The following is a 20,307-nucleotide window of genomic DNA, read 5'->3' as shown; positions in this document are numbered from 1 at the left end:
GTTGCAACCCTTTGGAAATGTCACAACCTTTCACACCCACCCATGGTTCACACCCACCCAGCAGTGGTGGACCACAGACCCCTTCACGAGACATGGACCACTACACGAGCCGTGAGAAAGCTCGTGGAGGCGAGGGCAGAACCACCCAGGCTCAGGCATCAAACCACGGAGCCCTCTATGGGTCGTGGTCATGATGACGGGCCGTGGGAGGGTCTGTCGTCCTACAGCCAACAAACCCCAGCCCAAGTGAAGGACCACGGTGCCCTTCATAGTCGAATGTGTTTCACTGCCGGTTACAGATCCGTTTTACATTCTATTTCATTCTATTGTTACAGATCCTGGTATTTTTTTACAGTCATTAATTTATGCTTATGTTATTAATTATTGTTTTTGAGTATGTGCTTTAAACTTTGTTGTTTATGTTTCTGCAAAGTTATTGTTATAAGTATTTGTTAGTACAAATTAAATAACACACGTTAATTGAGTATTCATGAAGTTTTCTCTACTGAAATTATTGAAGGTACCGTAAAAAAATTCCTTAAAAATCTATATAACTATCTCTCGAAGACAAAATTCAAATTTGGTATGTTATTGTAAGGACATCAGGACCTTAAAAACTTTATCGTACTTTGATGTGCAAAGTGAACCAGTAAAAGAAGACAAGAATTAATAATCTTTTGACATGACTTCAAGTAGGGGTGGGCATAAATACCGAAAAAAGGAACCGAATCGAACTAATTCGGTTCTTCGGTTTCTCGGTTCGGTGTCGGTGTTATTTTTTTGGAAGTTCGATTCTTCGATTCGATGTTCGTGTAAAGGTCTCACAACTTTGGTGCACCAAAGAACCGAACTTTTATTATGAAAAAAAGATTATTTTTAAAAAAAAATATATATATGGGCATTCTTTTAACTAAAAAATAAAAATTCAACTAACAATTAAATCATTCATGAACAAATCAATGTAACAACAAATGTACAATTCAATAGTTAACTTCAAATATTAATTTCCAAGAGAAACTCAAACATATTTCTACCAATGTACATTATGTAAAGGAACCGTCTTCGTACTTGTTTTTCTCGAGAAATAGTTGGAGGCACAATGTTCTTGATAAAGACAAATATAGTCTTTTAGTTAGCACAATAAGTGTTCCACGGCAATACACATCATTCCTTAACATAGTTTTAAATTTCTAAGTATCTTATACTTTATCCTTATTTTATTTTTCATTCACACCAAAAAACCGATTTAAAAACACCGAATCAAATCGAACCGAACCAAATTAGTTTGGTTTAATATACGGTGCACACTTTTCTAAAACCAAAAATCGAAGAAACGAACTGAAGTTTGATTAAACCGAACCGAACGCCACCCCTAGCTTCAAGGATATTGTGCCGAATGACCTATAAAGGAATATGACTAGACTGAAGCCTCTTTTAATCCCAAAAACATAGATAAGTACACAATAAATTAATTCCTCATATTCAATATGAAGTATGAATAAATTCTCGAGTTTACTGCAAGTTGTAAATATCTTTTTTGAAGTAATAGATGTGCTTATCAACACTACGATTGGAATAGAAATGCAGTTTCAAATTGAACTTCATCACTCTGGTATGATGATTTTTAAAAAGCACCAAACAAACTAAATAGTTTTGTGTAATATTTTTCTCTTTCAATTAATAAGTTGAATTGTTGTTTAATATGATCAATTCTTCCTTTAATTTTCCATTTTAATAATTTCTTATGATACATATTTAAATTATGAATTTTAAAATAATATATGTAAAGCAAAAGGTAGAACTGAACTTTCTACACGTTAAAATTAGAATATTTGTTAACTTTTTTCAACTTATTTATTTCTTCACCAATGATTATTTATTTATTAGAAAATTTAATATCTCAAGTTGATGTTTATTTGATTCCTCAAAAATACAACACTTCTTGGAAGCAAAAAGATAAATTATAAAATTATTAATGTTCGTTACTATGTAATCTTGTATGTAAGATAATATAATGTTTTAATTTTAATGACAGATAGATTTTAAGGGTCTATTTAGAAAGCCACCTGGTAATTGAAATTGGTGTAATTACTAGGGTAGTAATTACTAGCCTAGTAATTACACAGTCTAGTAATTACACTGATTTGTTTGATTGCCACAGTATAATTACACATGTTCTGTTTGGATGCCACAGTGTAATTACACATGTTCTGTTTGGATCCACAATTGCAATCATAAAATTATATTAAATTTTAAAAATAAAAATTAATTATTTAAAATTTATACTAGACAAATAAGAAACTTTATAAATGACATTAAATTAAATATTTAAGATATATATTCTTTTTTGAAAATATATTAATTAATAAACATATATTCTTTAACCTATATTATGAAAAAATAATTTATTTATATTTTTTCAAATTAATATATTTCAATTGACTTAATCGTAAAAACTAAAAGTATGAAGTTTCTACAAACATCGTAAAATGCATGTTTGATAAAAAGATTAATATATAAATAAAATGTCATAAATTATTAAATGTTTGACAAAAAGAAATTAAAAAATAACGTGCACTGTGAATTCAATATTACTAAAACAAATGAAACAAAAAATATAACATAAGTTATAAATTCAAAACAAAAAAATTAACATGATACTCTTATAGCAAATTTCAACATAGCATGCATAAATATGATTTTTTTTCTTAAAAAAGAAAATGTAAGTCTATAACATTACTTAACAATAAATTATATTTTGATTTAAAAATTAGAATACTAATAAAATTATACTAATGAGAAAATAAGCATGACATAAAGAAATATATAATACGAAAAAATTGCATAGAATCACGTAAAGTAAGGTTGAGAACAAGAAGAAAATTAAATATAATAATATAAAATAAAAAATAAACTTTTAATTTTTTTAGAATAATAATAATAAAAAAAAGAACTTAAAATAATAGAAGTAAAAAAAATTAAAACAAAAAAAATAAAAATAGAAATTTAAAAGTAATCAACTGGTAATTACACCATGTAATTATCAGCAATTCACCGTCTTTGCCTGTGAATTGCAGAGTGTAATTACCCATGCCAATTATATCAATTACCTGCTGATCAAGTAATTACTTGTCCAACCAAACAGGACATACAATGTAATTACACCCAATTATACCAAATCCAATTACCAGGATATCTTTCCAAACAGACCCTAAGTATTATTTTATAAATTTCGTAATATTGAATTTCCTTTACTAGTTTTAAAACTAAATATAAATTAATAACAGTGTTCAAATAAAGTATAATTAAAGAGTCAGCAAATTGTTAAAAAGAAAAGATATTAAAAGTAGTCTGACGATATTGACGACAACGAAGAGAGCACTGGTCTGAGTGGGTCTACAGCTAAAATCCAACCATCAGAGCAAGAAAAACTGCAGTAATGAACGGGCAGTGAAACGCATTGGCGCAAGTTGTTTTTTTTTTTTTTTTTTACTATTAAATAAGAAATCAGCATCAGACAGGAAGGGCGATGCAGCAGAAATAAAAACTGGAAAACAATATCAATGACTAAATTTGAAGATGAAGATGGATTAGTCACTCGCCGCTGAATTTTCAAGTAGCCGGATTCCAGTACCATTTCTCTTCGGTCAGTCCTTATCATCCTCTATTTCTCTTTGTAACAAATTAGCTAAATTTAGCATGATAGCAGTATCTGGATGAACCCTAATTTATACTTTGCATTTCGAATTCACGTACTTGACTCAAATTAGCTTGGGATCGAGGGGTAGTTGGTTGAGTGAAATTTCGAAGTCCTTCAATCTGAATTGGGATCACGCGCAGGTACAAAGTGGACATTTTCTACTGGATATGAAATCTGAAGTCTGCAGTTGCATCAAAATGGTGTAAGATTGAGAGAACGGAAGTAAAAAGAAATGAAGGCTGGGAGTGCAGCTAAGCTGATTGTTGACGCATTGCTTCAGAGGTTCCTTCCGCTTGCCAGGCGTCGCATTGAAACCGCTCAAGCTCAGGTACTCTTCAACCAAAAGTTTTCTCTATTTTCATGTGTTGATACCATTTTGGGGATTATTTGTATTTTTGTGATGTACTGTGATTTTGATTCTTAACTTCTTGTCAAGAAAGATATTTGCAAAATGCTTGTCATATTAGTCGGCAGTATAGTTCCTGTAACACTAAGAGAAAGTTCAAGATGGATTTTGGAGTCATATTCTTCCATTCTATGCTGGTTTAGACAAAAGATAAACTTCCCCGAGAGTGATTAATGCAAGCGCGTTAGAATTTGTTTTGAGGAATACCTTTTTATGCTGCCTCTAGCTCTCAAGTGTGGAAAGGAGAATTATGGTATGCTTTTACTAGAGGGGGAATATATGGAGGAAAATAAACAAAGAGACTAAGTTGATTCAACATCTACTATATATATAAAAAAAAATATTTTTGACCTTATATATATAGTATTATTTTTTGACGATGAACCCACTTACGGTACCTTGGCTCCGCCCTTGGCTTAAGTTGGTTCTCTAACCCCACAAAGGGAAAATGACAAGCATAGTCTACTTAAGATGAGGTGGAGCGGAATCTTTTCGTTGTGTTGTTGTTTTTTGCTTAATTTTCTTTTTTAAATTATTATTTTTAATTTTTTCCTGATAGGTGTTTGTGATTAATTTCCTTTTGACTTGGATTCTTCAACTTTGTCTGAAATTTCTCACTTGACGAAGTACAGGATGGACAGTACCTTCGGCCATCTGATCCAGCCTATGAGCAAGTACTGGATTCATTGGCTATGGTTGCACGCCACACACCTGTTCCTCTCCTGGAGGCCCTTCTAAGATGGAGAGAAAGGTGCACATTTTCAGTTACAATTTATCCTAATCATGGCACATGGTTTTCATTTATGTGTTAAGACAAAGTGTATTTTATCATTCTGCTGCCAATTAATGCAAGTTCATTTTGGTGAAAGAAAATTTGCCCTTCATAGTTCATACAGTTGTGCTAGCAGATCCATTTGGTAAATATATATTGTACAGTTGTTCCCCTTACATGTGCTGTATGAGAATTCACATACGTGACAAACCATGGTAAATTATTCACTAGCTTGTTAATTACTCCTTACTTCCCAATATAAACATTTCTTTTTATTTTGGGAAATCTCAAATATTTGTCATCATTCCAATTCCAATCATAATACTACTATTTTATACAACTTTCACAACTTTCAGTAATTCAAATTCTTTTAGCTATTAACATTTAAGATTTGATATGATCTTTTTTCTTCCGAGCTAGTTTTCAACCATTACAGCAACGACAAAATACCCAGTTTTTCAAGCATTATTTTACTATATTCATCCACTACCACTTATAAAAATGAACTAAATTAACATCTTAAACTGCGTGTCCAGGTAAAATGGGATGGTGGAATAATAGTTATATATAGTTTCATTTCTTTCTAGTTAATCTGGGACTGGATAAGTATGTTACAGTTTTGAAAAAGTAAAACTAGGACAAGGGAAAATAGAGGAGATTAGTTGCCACGCGATCAATTGCATTTTCTGCTACTGTTCTTGCATATGGACGACCTCTAATAGCTGGGGCCTTCACTTACCATTTTTGGCTTGAGGTGACCATGGGGAGATTTTACATGTGATAAGTGTTTTTTTGTTAAATAAAGAAACCTTGCTCTTTCTGAAATTATCACTCTTATAGTCTTCTTTTATGAAGTAGTGTAGTTCATTGATTGAGATCTAGGGGACGCATAGAAAGTACAAATCTATCATGAAAATCGCCATGCCATCAATCTATTTTTATTTCTGATGAAACTTTGTTAATGATGGGATTACACTACAATAATGTGTATACTACAGTAGAGAAATTTTCAATGCTTTAAATCTGATGTACTATGGTTGGTTGCAGTGAATCTCCCAAAGGTGCAAATGATGCATCAACATTTCAGAGAAAGGTTTGTTAATCTACCAACTCTCTTTTCTGTGACTCCTTTTTGAAAAGGAAGTCCATGACTCCTTCTCTCATTCACATCTTTTAGCATGGAAGTTGCTATGAGGTTGTTCCTCTGCACTTCCATTTTCTGGTTATTGAACAAATTGATTGAAAATGACTGATCACGCAATCTATGGAAAAGCAAAAGAATGGAACTATGGGAATCACTTCTTATAAATCACACATCTGGTAGGCTGAAATTATAACACAGCTATGCAGCTCAAAATATTTCCAGGCAGAATAGCCATCCTTTCACTTTAAGAGAAACTTAACTTTCCAAGTATAGAACCTCATGAGTTTGCTTCCTTTTGGGACTCGATAAAACTGGAGAACCTCATACAGTTGACCTTATATGTACACACACATACACACACACACACACACACACACATATATATATGTATATGTATATATATAAAGAGAGAACCTCATGCAGTTGCATAGGAGCGGGGGTTTTACCCTGTGCGCACCCAAAGGGTAGCGGCTGCGGGTTTCCTTTGTCATCAAAAAAAAAAAGAAGAGAGAGAACCTCATGCAGTTGGCTGCCGGAAGTTGGAAGAAACCAGAAAGGAAGAGATTGTTTCTATAATATAAGAAAATAAACCCAAAACTGTTCTAACTGATTATAAGAAGTAGCCATTATTACCTCAACTGGCAGAGTAATGAGCAGGAAGGCATTACTGATGCACATTTAGGCCACTATTCATTTCGTGCCTAATGATACCAAAGTGGTATTATATCATAGGTACTTTACATGCATATTTTCCTTTTGTGGAGTATCTGATTAAGTTCTGTATGGTTTAGCAACTTAAGTATCTTTGTTTAAACCCGTGAGGAAGTTCTTCCATGGTTCTTAAATTTCTCAAATCCTTATAAAAAAAGTAAGATCTTCCATGGTTCAGCTTGCAGTGGAGTGCATCTTTTGTTCTGCGTGTATTCGCTTTGTGGAATGTTGTCCACAAGAAGGGCTTACAGGTAGATTTACAGATTCAACAAGTCTACCTTTCTCTACGAAGCTAATCCACTGCTAGTTGAGTTTAATGTGCCTCCTTGAACTGCAGAGAAGCTATGGATTGGGCTTGAGAATTTTGTATTCGATTGGCTAATAAATGCAGACAGGTAGGTTATAAAGCTAGTTCAGAACTTATGGTACTACTCAGTTTCCTGTTTGTTTTTTTCCAGAATAATAGTATAAGTTATTGACAACTGCTTTGGTCCACCTTTTAGTTCATTTATCTTGTTGTGGTTTATCCTTATTTGCTAGAGCCATAATGTAACCTCAGTATGCTTTTCATTCCTCTTCCTGGGTTTTATTTTATGTATTTTATTTAATTATTTTGGTCTTGTCTGCCATAACATATTAAAAGGCCAATATTTTTTTTTCTTTTCAAAACCTTGTTCTTGTACAACATCCAAACAACATGATTTATGTTCTTCTGTATTAGTATTTACCATATAAACAAAATAATTGCTTTGTTTCTTGAGACGGTATGAATGGAAAGCGCAGTATTTCTATTGTATTTATTACCTTCCCATCTGTAAAATATAATTTGGTCTTTAATGGACTTCTATAGGATTACAATATGATTGCTAGGACAGATATGCAATCTAAACCTTTTCATATCAGATGTACTGATATTTATCACTCTGACATGAGTGCTTTTATTTTGAACTTACAAGAAAGTTGCTTTTGTTTTGTTTAAATATGTCTTTGTTTCTATGGCTATTTAGACAGCCAAGAGAATTTATCTAATCTCATTTTTTTTAATCTAATCGACCTTGTCAATCTTAACTCAAATGCTAGAATTATGAAATAACTATTGACTTTGAAGTCCATATGCTGAACCAATTTTATCTGTTGCAGAGTTGTTAGCCAGGTTGAGTATCCTTCGTTGGTTGATTTGCGGGGGCTTCTTCTAGACTTAGTTGCTCAACTCCTTGGTGCTCTATCTCGGATCAGGTAAGTAAAGGGAACCCAATTTTTCGTAGTCCAATGTTCAAACTCAAACTCTTGATCGGTTAATAGTTACTCATACCGAGATTTATTGCTTAATTTGGAAACACTATCCAACGGATAGAACAAAAAGTGGAAAGTAACAGGAAAAATTGAAATCAACTCTGTACTTTACCCTGATGCGTGTTTCACGTGAAAATAACAAGTTACTTTCATACAGTTGTGATAAATCTTTACCCTGTAGACATATTGAATTCACAATCTTTGCAACAAACCATGTTAATCAATGAGGAGGTGACTTTCAGCCTCATGGTTAGTTTATGTGAGTGTTAATGTTTTCCCATTGTCTGTCAACAGATTTAGTTCAGTGACGGAGCGCTTTTTCATGGAACTCAATACCCGTCGTATAGATACTAATGTTGCTCGCAGTGAAGCACTTAGTATTATAAATGGAATGCGCTATCTCAAGCTAGGGGTATGTGTCATGCTTTTCTTGCTGAATAGATATGCATAGAAGCATCATTAAGATATGTTATTTCCAGGTGAAGACAGAGGGTGGACTGAATGCTTCAGCTTCCTTTGTGGCTAAAGCTAACCCTTTGAATCGTGCTCCTCACAAACGAAAAAGCGAACTTCATCATGCCTTATGCAATATGCTATCCAATATCCTAGCACCTCTTGCGGATGGTGTTAAGGGTCAATGGCCTCCTTCAAGCGTAGATCCTGCGCTAACTCTATGGTATGAAGCTGTGGCACGAATAAGGATACAGCTCATGCATTGGATGGATAAGCAGAGCAAACATATCTCTGTAAGCATAGAAATCTTTTTATAGACCTTTACTTGTCAATATAATCTCTATTTTGGTCACAAGGATAGTTGAAATTACCTATTTAGTACTCCCTCCGTTTCAATTTTTTGTCTGGTCTTGAAATTTTCGCAGTGTTTAAGAAAGTAAAGAAGGCTTTTGAATTTGTGGTCTTAAACCAAGGATTTGTAGAATATACCAAAATATCCTTTAATCTTGTGGTCTTAAACATGCCATGTGGAATGTTAGAACTAAAGGATTGCCCAAAAAAAGAGAGGAAAGAAACATTCTTTCTGAAACGAACCAAAAAGGAAAATAAGACCAACAATTTGAAACGGAGAGAGTAATATTTAAAGAGGAATCTCAAAATTTTAAAATCTTTGTTTGCCATCAAACTGTACCTCAAGTTTGTTCTCAAGTGAGATGGTTTCCCCTTCCTGCTTGTTGACCCAGATAGCTTCTTTATCATTCTTTTTCCATAAACCATACATACATTCTTACATTTCGGTTTTGTGGTCAGACTCGTCATTGATGTTGCTGTCTCTTTCCTCAGATCTTAGTAGATATTTTATATCGTTTGCGCCTAGAATGTCAATTAAGGGGCCTACAAGATACATGTATTAGATCTTCTATTGTAACACTCTGGTATTTTGGCAAGAACAAATTGGAATCCAGGGAATAGCAGGAATTTGCTATACTTGGTTCCTTCATTCAGCTCAGGGCACTGTATAAGTTATCATCTAGAGGTCAGAGCGTAGTGCTTACCACATTTATATACTAGCCTGGAAAAAGTTCCAATGAATAATAAACACTCAGCTTGTCCTGAGCTTCATGTGGATTTAGTACGTGAAGAGGCCTTGCTCTCTCAAAATGTGAGAAGGGACACAAGAACATACTGAAGAGTCCTCTCTTAAATGCTAATATTACATTTATTTTTTTGAAATAGAAATGCTAATATTACATTTATAGTCCCCCTTTTTGTAATTATCGTAGTTTCTCTAATTTGTATTTGTTCTGCAACTCTAGGTTGGCTATCCTTTAGTGACACTTCTTCTGTGTCTTGGTGATCCACATGTTTTTCTCAGTAACTTTGGTCCTCACATGGAACAACTGTATAAGCATCTGAAGGTAAGCTGTAATTATAATCTTTATTGCAAAAAAATATAACCTTGTTGTGGCTGCCTTTTTGAAGATTTTTCAGCGCACATATAATATTGATCCTTTTCATAGGACAAGAACCATCGATTCATGGCCTTAGACTGCTTACATCGTGTACTGAGATTCTACTTGAGTGTTCATGGTGATTCCCAGCCTCCAAATCGTGTTTGGGATTACCTAGACAGTGTGACATCACAGCTCCTTACAGTTCTCAGAAAAGGCATGCTTACACAGGATGTACAACATGATAAGCTCGTCGAATTCTGTGTGACTATTGCTGAACATAACATTGATTTCGCTATGAACCATATGATATTGGAGTTGCTGAAGCAAGACAGTCCAAGTGAAGCTAAAGTTATTGGTCTTCGTGCTTTGCTTGCCATTGTCATGTCTCCGACCAGTCAGCATGTTGGCTTGGAAATTCTCCATGGTAATGATAATATACTCGGTTTCATTGGCATTTGTTATTTGTTTGGCCTTGCTTTTCTGAACTCATGACATTCTTTATCGCATATACGACAGTTCGTGGTATTGGCCATTTCATCCCAAAAGTGAAGGCTGCAATTGAGTCAATTTTGAGATCTTGTCATAGGACATATAGCCAGGCTCTTCTTACTTCTTCAAGGACCACTATAGGTAATTATCTACGGTACAAATAGCACTTATACTCTTGAAGATTGATGGGACTTAACTTGCAAATCTTTATGATAAGGTCAGCTGACATGTGGAATTTAATTCAAGAATTTTGTACTTTAGCTTGTTTTTGACTGTTACCTCCTTAAGATGCTTTTCTCAATTGTTTTCCTGTTGAAAATGCGTTATTTGTTGGTCAGCTAAAATTAACTGCATACATCAAGAGATGCCCCCATCATGGACGTATATACCTTTTTATCTGTTTCGTGTATTGAGAAAGTATGCCACTTGAAGTATGAATGCCAGAAGTATGTGTGGGTATTGCATCTAATTGCATTAATCTGTCTCAGTAGGTATGTGTGGATGTTCAATTTTCTTATTTCATTTAATAGATTGACATATTAAACTTTGGTTACTCATATCCAAATTCACAGCTTTAAAGTCTTCCATTCACCGGTCACTCATTTGTCTCTGCTAATTGCTGCTTGCCCATATACCTGCTTTGTGCCATGTTTATGGTTTACGATGTAAAATCATAACATAACACCAAATCTATTCATCATCCACACTTTTTAGGTTTGATACTCAATAAACTAGCCACGTTTACGTTCCATTCATCCCCTAAGAAATATCTTTTGGTTTGTGAGATTGAACTGCCCCTCTACATTGTGTGAAGTAGTGATTTTATTTACAGAACTCTTTTGTTGTGCCAGATGCTGTAACAAAAGAGAAGTCTCAGGGATATCTATTCCGCTCAGTTCTGAAATGTATACCATATCTGATTGAAGAAGTTGGCCGAAGTGATAAAATTACTGAGATAATACCACAACATGGCATCAGTATTGATCCTGGTGTGCGTGAGGAAGCGGTACAGGTACTCAATCGGATCGTGAGGTACCTGCCACATCGTCGCTTTTCAGTTATGAGAGGGATGTCAAACTTCATTCTACGTCTTCCAGATGAGTTCCCCCTTCTCATTCAGACTTCTCTAGGGCGCCTTCTGGAGCTCATGCGTTTTTGGAGAGCTTGTCTAGTTGATGATAAGGTGGAGTACAATGCTTCTGATGCAAAGCGTGTGCAAAGAACAGAGGGATTCAAGAAATCTTCTTTCCATCACTCTCAAGAAACAATTGAATTTCGTGCTTCAGAGATAGATGCAGTTGGTCTTATTTTCCTTAGTTCAGTGGATAGTCAGATCCGACACACAGCACTGGAGTTACTGCGCTGTGTTCGTGCTTTAAGAAATGATACTAGGGAACTCTCATTGCATGAGAGATCAGATCATGTTTTGAAAGATGAAGCTGAACCGATATTCATAATTGATGTTTTAGAAGAGCATGGGGTGGGTAGCATTCTCTTTCCCTTTTAATGCATCTTGACATTCTCTTATTTTTATTAGGAAATTCAAGCGCATATCTAGTAAGGATCTTTGCTTCTTCAGGATGATATTGTTCAGAGTTGTTACTGGGATTCGGGCCGTCCATTTGATCTGAGGCGAGAGTCTGATCCTGTACCCCCTGATGTTACTCTCCAATCTATACTCTTTGAGAGCCCGGATAAGAACAGATGGGCCCGCTGTCTTAGCGAGCTTGTCAAGCATGCATCGGAGCTGTGTCCAAGTTCTGTTCAGGAAGCAAAGTAAGCAAGCTGTGGAAATATAGACATCTGAAACATGCCGAAATGTCCCAAGCTTCCTGCTTTAATGTGTCATGTATCTTTCATGAGTACTTTTGGTATACTTGGGGAAGCCAAAATGACCCTGTTGTGGAATTATTTGTGTGTAATGGTTGTCCACCTATAATTTAGTAAATAGCTTGCAAAAAAACTTAAACGTAGTAAATGTAATTCTTTACTTACCATTACTCACAAGTATTTTTTCCTCCTAGGAAAATATACGAATGCCCATTCCATAAGGTGATAGTTTCTCCTGATATATGTTCAAGCTGTGCATTGCTTGTTGTTTGATGGATTTCAGAGTTCTTTCATGAAGCATGTCTTCTATAGGAATATTTTCTTCATTGTTAAAGTGATTGAATATTTGAAGTTCCATTCCTTAATCATTGATGCAATTCCTTATTTTAAAGTTTTTAAACTTAAGAGTAATTCTATGCAGAAAGTTTGAAGTTTCATATAATGTTGATGCCTCATGCAGATTGGAAGTTATTCAGCGGCTTGCTCATATAACGCCTGCTGAGTTGGGAGGGAAGGCCCATCAGTCACAGGACACTGACAACAAGCTAGATCAATGGCTGATGTATGCTATGTTTGCATGTTCATGTCCATCTGATAGTAGAGAAGGTGGTGGTTCGGCAGCAATAAAAGAACTTTTCCACCTCATCTTCCCGTCCCTAAAGTCTGGCTCTGAAACAAATATAGTGAGTAGCTACTACCTGTAATCATTCTGATAGTAGCAGAATGGTCGGACCTATGTTATCATTTTTACTACATTTATTGGTCGGAGTAGCAGTAAGTAAGAGATTTTGTATTGGTGGAAAATCTGAACATGACATGAGTGTGATTTACTTGGGTTCATTTTTCTCTTACCTTTATTTTTCACTGGGGATACTTAAGCATCCAAGCTCCAACTGTATATATGGTTTAAAAATTTGTTAAGCCACTGTCTAAATTATTTTCTGATATGTTTGCCTCTAGTGACTTGCTTAAGAACAAATATTTCATATTCTGGAACTTCAAAGATTGTTAAAACCAAGATTTAATTGGGTAATCACTGGAAGAATTTCTGTAGGATTGATGGGCTAAGGATGCTATATCTTGGGGTTGCTTAAAATTTGACAGTCATATTGATAAACCTCATGTGCACATTAAATGCAGTTCTATCGGTACTTTTTTGAGATAAGTATTTTTGGATTTTTTATTCTCCAAAACTTTTGATACTAAATATAATCTTCCAAAAAATTAGGTTGTAATTAAGTTCTTTTTTTTCCAAAAATAAAGTATCTGCATGATTGAAAAAAGTAAAAGGAGCGAAATATAACTCTTCTTTGATTTGGCGTCATGTTGAGTGACTTCTTCTTTCTGCTTGTTTAGCATGCAGCTACAATGGCTCTGGGGCACTCCCATCTTGAAGTATGCGAAGTCATGTTTAGTGAGCTTGCATCTTTCATTGATGAGGCCTCTCTGGAGGCAGAAGGGAAACCAAAATGGAAGGTAATTTTTTCAAACTCTTGTCATCGTAGCTTTCCTTTTGCGTTCACTTGCTTTATATGTAATTTCAGTAAAAGAGTGATCTTGCTTTCGCTTTTGTTTTGTTTGGATGGATTGAGCAATTTGATGTTTTGTCCATTTTATATATTACTAAGTAGCCTAGGAGTTTTTTAATGTGTGCATGTGCTAGTATTGAGAATTATAAAAGTATACTCCTTTTGTTTCTAATACTACAGTAAGAAACCGATCTGGCATTAAGTGTTAGTAGACAAACTTGAAGTAGTCAGCAAGGAGATGAAATTGAGGAACAAAAGAATACCTGAAAAAGAAAACAAAAATAACGACACCTCAATGCTAAGCTAGTTTGGCTCAGTATATTCATTTTGCTCTATTTTTTTGAGAAAGGTAACATTACTTCTATATATCCACAGGTATACTACATCAAAGTGTAGTCCCCCTCCAAAAAGTTTTACTTATATCATTCCTAGGATCTTCTGATTACAACCAGTCAATAATATTAAACACATTTTCAGCATCTTCTATCACTACTTGCTTACACCAAAAATAATAAAGCCCTAGGCAATTAGTCTTTATCTTCTGGATATTGTTTTGTTTTCCTTAAAAGCATCTTTGATTCCTTTCCTTCCAAATTGTCCACCAAATGCAAGCTGGGACAATCCTCCTCCATCTTTGATTCCGTTCATTTTGCTCTATTTGAACCCGCTTTATTCAAATATTTGATAATTTGGGTGTTCACTGACTCTAGAGGTTCTCTAATTTATTAAAAATTACTAAGATTATCGACATGTTCTACTGGCATCCATATATCTAAACAGACAAAAAGGCTCCCAGTAACATTGGGCATATTGTAAACATACTTCAAGACTAAGCATTACCCCAACTAGTCAGTGTTGCCTACATGAATCTTTCACTTCTAATTTGTTATTTGTCTTTTCTCTTGCCAAATCTGCATAGATTCTGAGAGATTGTAGGTCTTTTGAGACAACTTTCTTCCATGTGATCTTAGGTCTACTTTTTCCCCATTTAATAACTTCAACATTTTGGTTTAACGTGTACCAGCCGGATGTCTATGTAGGAAATTTACGAACTGTTTCAAGCAACTTCTCTTGCTTTATCCTCTATGTATGCTACTAGAGGATACAATTAGAAAAGGTCGATTGAGATGGTTTGGTCATATCCCCGTGAACTTCCAAATGCACCTATCTACATGTGTAAAACCATGATGATTGAAAGATAATATTGTTAAGAAACGTCGAGAAAATGTGTTCAATGGGAAAGTCGGAATCTAGAAGAATTTGGAATAAAGCAAGCCAAAATATAAATATGGAGCAAGTTAGACTAAGCAAATATTCCAAAACTGGAGTTCTTTTCCTTGTTGTGGTTTTTCATTTCCCTCCCTCCCTTTGCTTTGTCAGGTTATGAGCTCATGCATACTTGTTAGGTACATAAATGCCAAGCAATAATGTTGTGCCTAAAATAAGCCTTACAAGAATCCAGGTTAAAACTTTTTTGCTTGAACGAATGCTTATAGTTGTAGAGCATATGTTCCTGATGATGTTCTTATATACTAGCATCTTACTCTATTTAAAGAACTTCTAACAATCTTCTACAATTGATGTTAAGAAAGAATGAAATCAGATGTCAAATTCATGTATTGAAAAATATACTGCTCACACCTATTACATGTATAGGATATTTCCTAATTTATGCCAAAGAAAATACAGGTATGGAACTTGCTGAAACTGCAGCTACATAGTCCTTTGAGATCCCCATGCCAAAGTTTGTAAATTGTTGATTGTCTGTGTCATTGTCAGTATAAATTCTGTGCTTTGGTTCTTTTTAGTAGAATTTCAATTGTTTCATTGCAGAGCCAAAGGTCCCGTCGAGAAGAACTTCGTGTTCACATTGCAAATATATACCGTACAGTTTCTGAAAACATCTGGCCTGGAATGCTTAGTAGGAAGCCTGTTTTCCGCCTACATTATTTGAAGTTCATTGAAGAAACAACCAGACAGATATTAACAGCATCTGCCGAAAGTTTCCAGGAGATGCAACCACTCCGTTATGCACTTGCTTCTGTACTGAGATCTCTGGCCCCTGAATTTGTTGAGTCAAAATCAGAGAAATTTGATATTAGAACTAGGAAGCGGCTTTTTGATCTTCTGCTCTCCTGGAGCGATGATGCTGGCAATACATGGAGTCAGGATGGTGTTAATGATTATCGACGTGAAGTTGAGCGTTACAAGTCTACTCAGCACTCTCGATCAAAGGATTCTATAGACAAACTCACATTTGATAAAGAACTGAATGAACAGGTAGAAGCCATCCAATGGGCTTCCATGAATGCAATGGCTTCACTGTTATATGGACCCTGCTTTGATGATAATGCCAGAAAGATGAGTGGCCGTGTAATATCTTGGATAAATAGCCTATTCATTGAGCCTGCACCAAGGGCACCCTTTGGTTATTCACCTGCTGATCCAAGAACTCCATCTTATTCAAAGTACACTGGTGAAGGTGGCAGAGGAACAACTGGTCGTGATAGGCACAGAGGAGGTCATCTTCGAGTTTCACTTGCAAAATTAGCTTTAAGAAATCTTCTTATAACTAACTTGGACCTGTTTCCTGCTTGCATTGACCAGGTGCTGCTTCTTTTTCCTAATGCTTATAGAAAGTTCATGGTGCAATTTACTCGTTTATTGTACACTACATATTTTATTAAAATGTATTCTGTAATCATATTAACCTTCTAAAACATGAATTTTATGTGACTTGTCAATATTGTGGGTGAGGATGTGTAATCAGGGGCGGATCTATAGTGTGTCCAGCCCCTCGGAAAAAAAATTACACTATATATTTAAGATCAATTTTTTTGTGTACGTGTATATATTTAAAATTGAACCCCCTGAGCATATGTCAAAGGAGTAGCTCAATGGTTTATGGGGGTCAGGATTTCGCCTATGTGAGCTTTGGGTCACGGGTTCGATTCCAGGCAACAACATTTTTTTTATTTGAACCCCCTTGATAGAATTCCTGCCTCTGCCACTGTGTGTAATATAGTGATTTTATGTGCTGTATAATCCCCATTGACTTCAGGAGGTAAACCATTTAGTAAGTATTTAATCTTTTATGCATTTTTGAATGGAAATTGAGTTTCCTCTGTTATGCCTTCTGTTTAGTTGGTGCAGTGGTGGTATTCTTATATCATTTTGTTATTTTTCTATCTAGTATCAAAAAATATGTTTGAAAATTCAGATCCTCTACTTTGATTTTTTTGACATGGAGCAAGTTTATCACTTTTCTTGCCCTAGGCAGATGTTTAGCATACATTTTTTATTTTTATACCTTTGAAATACTTACACGTCTTTATTTGGCACAGTGCTACTACTCTGATGCTGCAATTGCAGATGGCTATTTCAGTGTGCTAGCTGAAGTCTATATGCGTCAAGAGATTCCAAAATGTGAAATACAGAGACTCTTAAGTCTGATCCTCTACAAGGTGGTGGATCCTTCCAGACAGATTCGTGATGATGCCCTCCAAATGCTTGAGACGCTTTCTGTCCGTGAATGGGCCGATGATGGGATGGAGGGTTCAGGAAGCTACAGAGCTGCTGTAGTTGGGAACCTTCCAGACTCGTATCAACAGTTCCAATACAAACTCTCTTGCAAACTTGCTAAAGATCATCCTGAACTGAGCCAGTTGCTTTGTGAAGAAATTATGCAGAGACAGCTTGATGCTGTTGATATAATTGCACAGCACCAAGTCCTCACCTGCATGGCTCCATGGATAGAGAATCTCAATTTCTGGAAACTCAAGGATTCTGGCTGGAGTGAGAGATTATTGAAAAGTCTGTATTATGTGACATGGAGACATGGTGATCAGTTTCCTGATGAAATTGAAAAGCTTTGGAGCACAATTGCTAGCAAACCCAGGAACATAAGTCCAGTTTTAGATTTTTTGATTGCAAAAGGGATTGAAGATTGTGATTCAAATGCATCAGCAGAAATAAGTGGTGCATTTGCTACATATTTCTCTGTTGCTAAAAGGGTTGGTTTATACTTGGCTCGCATCTGCCCCCAACGTACTATTGATCACCTCGTTTATCAACTGGCTCAGCGTATGCTTGAAGATAACATAGAGCCTCTGAGGCCTAGTGCAAACAGAGGAGACGGTAATGGAAACTTTCTATTGGAGTTCTCGCAAGGGCCGTCTGTGGCTCAAGTTTCATCAATTGTAGACAGCCAACCGCACATGTCACCTTTATTAGTTCGTGGATCTCTTGATGGTCCTCTAAGAAACACAAGTGGGAGCTTGAGCTGGAGAACAGCAGGGGTTGGAGGCAGAAGTGCCTCGGGCCCCTTGAGTCCTATGCCTCCTGAATTGAATATTGTTCCTCTAACTGCCGGTCGGTCCGGCCAACTTCTTCCTTCACTGGTGAACATGTCAGGACCATTAATGGGAGTACGGAGTTCAACAGGAAGCCTACGAAGTCGTCATGTCTCTCGAGACAGTGGAGATTATCACATTGATACTCCAAATTCCGGGGAAGAAGGGTTGCACTTGGCGGCAGGAACACATGCTGTTAATGCAAAAGAACTTCAATCAGCATTGCAAGGTCATCAACAGCACCTACTCACTCATGCAGACATAGCGTTGATTTTACTTGCTGAAATCGCCTATGAGAATGATGAAGATTTCCGGGAGCATTTACCATTGCTCTTTCATGTCACTTTCGTCTCCATGGATAGTTCAGAGGATATTGTCTTGGAGCATTGTCAGCACCTTCTTGTTAATCTGTTGTATTCCCTTGCTGGGCGTCATTTGGAATTGTATGACGTTGAAAATAGTGATGGAGAGAACAAGCAGCAAGTAGTGAGCTTGATAAAGTATGTTCAATCTAAGCGAGGTAGCATGATGTGGGAGAACGAGGACACTACAGTTGTCAGAACGGAACTGCCAAGTGCAGCACTCTTATCTGCCTTAGTGCAGAGCATGGTGGATGCTATCTTTTTCCAAGGAGATCTCCGGGAAACTTGGGGAGCAGAGGCTCTTAAATGGGCTATGGAATGCACATCAAGACACCTGGCCTGCCGCTCGCACCAGATATACCGTGCGCTGCGGCCTCGTGTAACTAATGATGCTTGTGTATCCTTGCTACGTTGCCTTCACAGATGCTTGAGTAACCCAGTACCACCTGTTCTAGGCTTTGTCATGGAGATCTTGTTGACACTACAGGTGATGGTGGAGAATATGGAGCCAGAAAAGGTGATATTATATCCCCAGCTTTTCTGGGGTTGTGTTGCCATGATGCATACAGACTTCGTTCATGTGTATTGTCAGGTGCTGGAACTCGTTTGTCGTGTAATTGATCGCTTATCATTCCGAGATAGAACTACTGAGAATGTGCTTCTTTCAAGCATGCCCAGAGATGAGCTTGATTCAAATGTTCGTGACAGTTCTGACTTCCAGCGTCTGGAATCACGGAACGCTAGTGAGCCATTACCCTCAAATGCAAAGGTGCCAGTCTTTGAAGGAGTGCAGCCACTGGTTCTTAAAGGCCTTATGTCAACTGTCAGTCATGTTGTCTCTATTGAAGTTCTATCGAGAATCACCGTGCCTTCATGTGATTCAATCTTTGGTGATGCAGAAACACGCCTACTAATGAACATAACAGGCTTACTTCCCTGGCTCTGCTTACAGCTTAACCAGGACGCAGGGGTTGGTCCTGCTTCACCATTCCATCACCAGTATCAAAAGGCTTGCTCTGTTGCAACCAATATAGCTGTCTGGTGTCGAGCAAAATCGATAGATGAATTGGCTACTGTGTTCATGGCTTACTCCCGCGGTGAGATAAAAAATATAGAACACCTTCTAGCTTGTGTTTCACCATTACTGTGCAATGAATGGTTCCCCAAGCACTCGGCTCTAGCATTTGGGCATCTCCTACGTCTTCTTGAGAAAGGGCCAGTTGAATATCAGCGTGTCATACTTCTCATGCTGAAGGCATTGCTTCAGCATACTCCAATGGATGCTGCTCAAAGTCCACATATGTATGCAATTGTATCTCAGTTGGTAGAGAGCACTTTGTGTTGGGAGGCACTTAGTGTATTGGAAGCCCTCTTGCAGAGCTGTAGCTTACCTGGATCACATCCGCATGAGCCAGGACAGTTTGAGAATGGACTTGCTGGCGCTGAAGAGAAGATTCTTGCGCCTCAGACCTCATTTAAGGCTCGGAGTGGGCCATTGCAGTATGCAATGCTCGGACTTGGAGCTGGCTCCACACCAGTAGTCCAACCTAATGCATCTGAATCAGGTTTATCAGCCAAAGAATTAGCGCTTCAAAACACGAGGCTGATGCTAGGTAGAGTGCTTGATAGTTGTGCACTTGGGAGGAGGAGAGATTACAGAAGATTGGTTCCTTTTGTGACTAGTACTGGGAATCCATAGAAGTCATTTTGCACATTATTTTGGTAGCACAAAGTTTGAATATCGACTAGCTGGGTTTTGTAAATAGGTGTAGTGTCCCTATTATTATGTAGAGTTAGTTTAGGCCCTGTATT

At 36.5% G+C, this 20,307-nt stretch overlaps 1 protein-coding gene across 1 annotated transcript; it reads left to right on the top strand.

Moving 5' to 3' along the window:
* Positions 1-3,828: 3,828 nt before the first annotated feature.
* Positions 3,829-20,298, top strand: LOC125811154 (uncharacterized). The gene is made up of 17 exons (XM_049490672.1): positions 3,829-4,028; positions 4,739-4,857; positions 5,926-5,971; positions 6,912-6,984; positions 7,071-7,128; positions 7,874-7,969; positions 8,321-8,438; positions 8,506-8,772; positions 9,796-9,897; positions 10,000-10,357; positions 10,450-10,563; positions 11,274-11,902; positions 12,002-12,198; positions 12,713-12,935; positions 13,609-13,728; positions 15,615-16,388; positions 17,126-20,298. The coding sequence occupies exons 1-17, from the start codon at positions 3,933-3,935 to the stop codon at positions 20,192-20,194; spliced, it is 6,459 nt and encodes a 2,152-aa protein (XP_049346629.1). The 5' UTR covers positions 3,829-3,932; the 3' UTR covers positions 20,195-20,298.
* Positions 20,299-20,307: the final 9 nt, after the last annotated feature.

Source organism: Solanum verrucosum, unplaced genomic scaffold, assembly GCF_900185275.1.
Source record: "Solanum verrucosum unplaced genomic scaffold, falcon-dt-bn FXZP01000032.1, whole genome shotgun sequence".
Lineage (NCBI taxonomy): Eukaryota > Viridiplantae > Streptophyta > Magnoliopsida > Solanales > Solanaceae > Solanum > Solanum verrucosum.
This window is presented reverse-complemented; position numbering and strand designations above follow the sequence as displayed.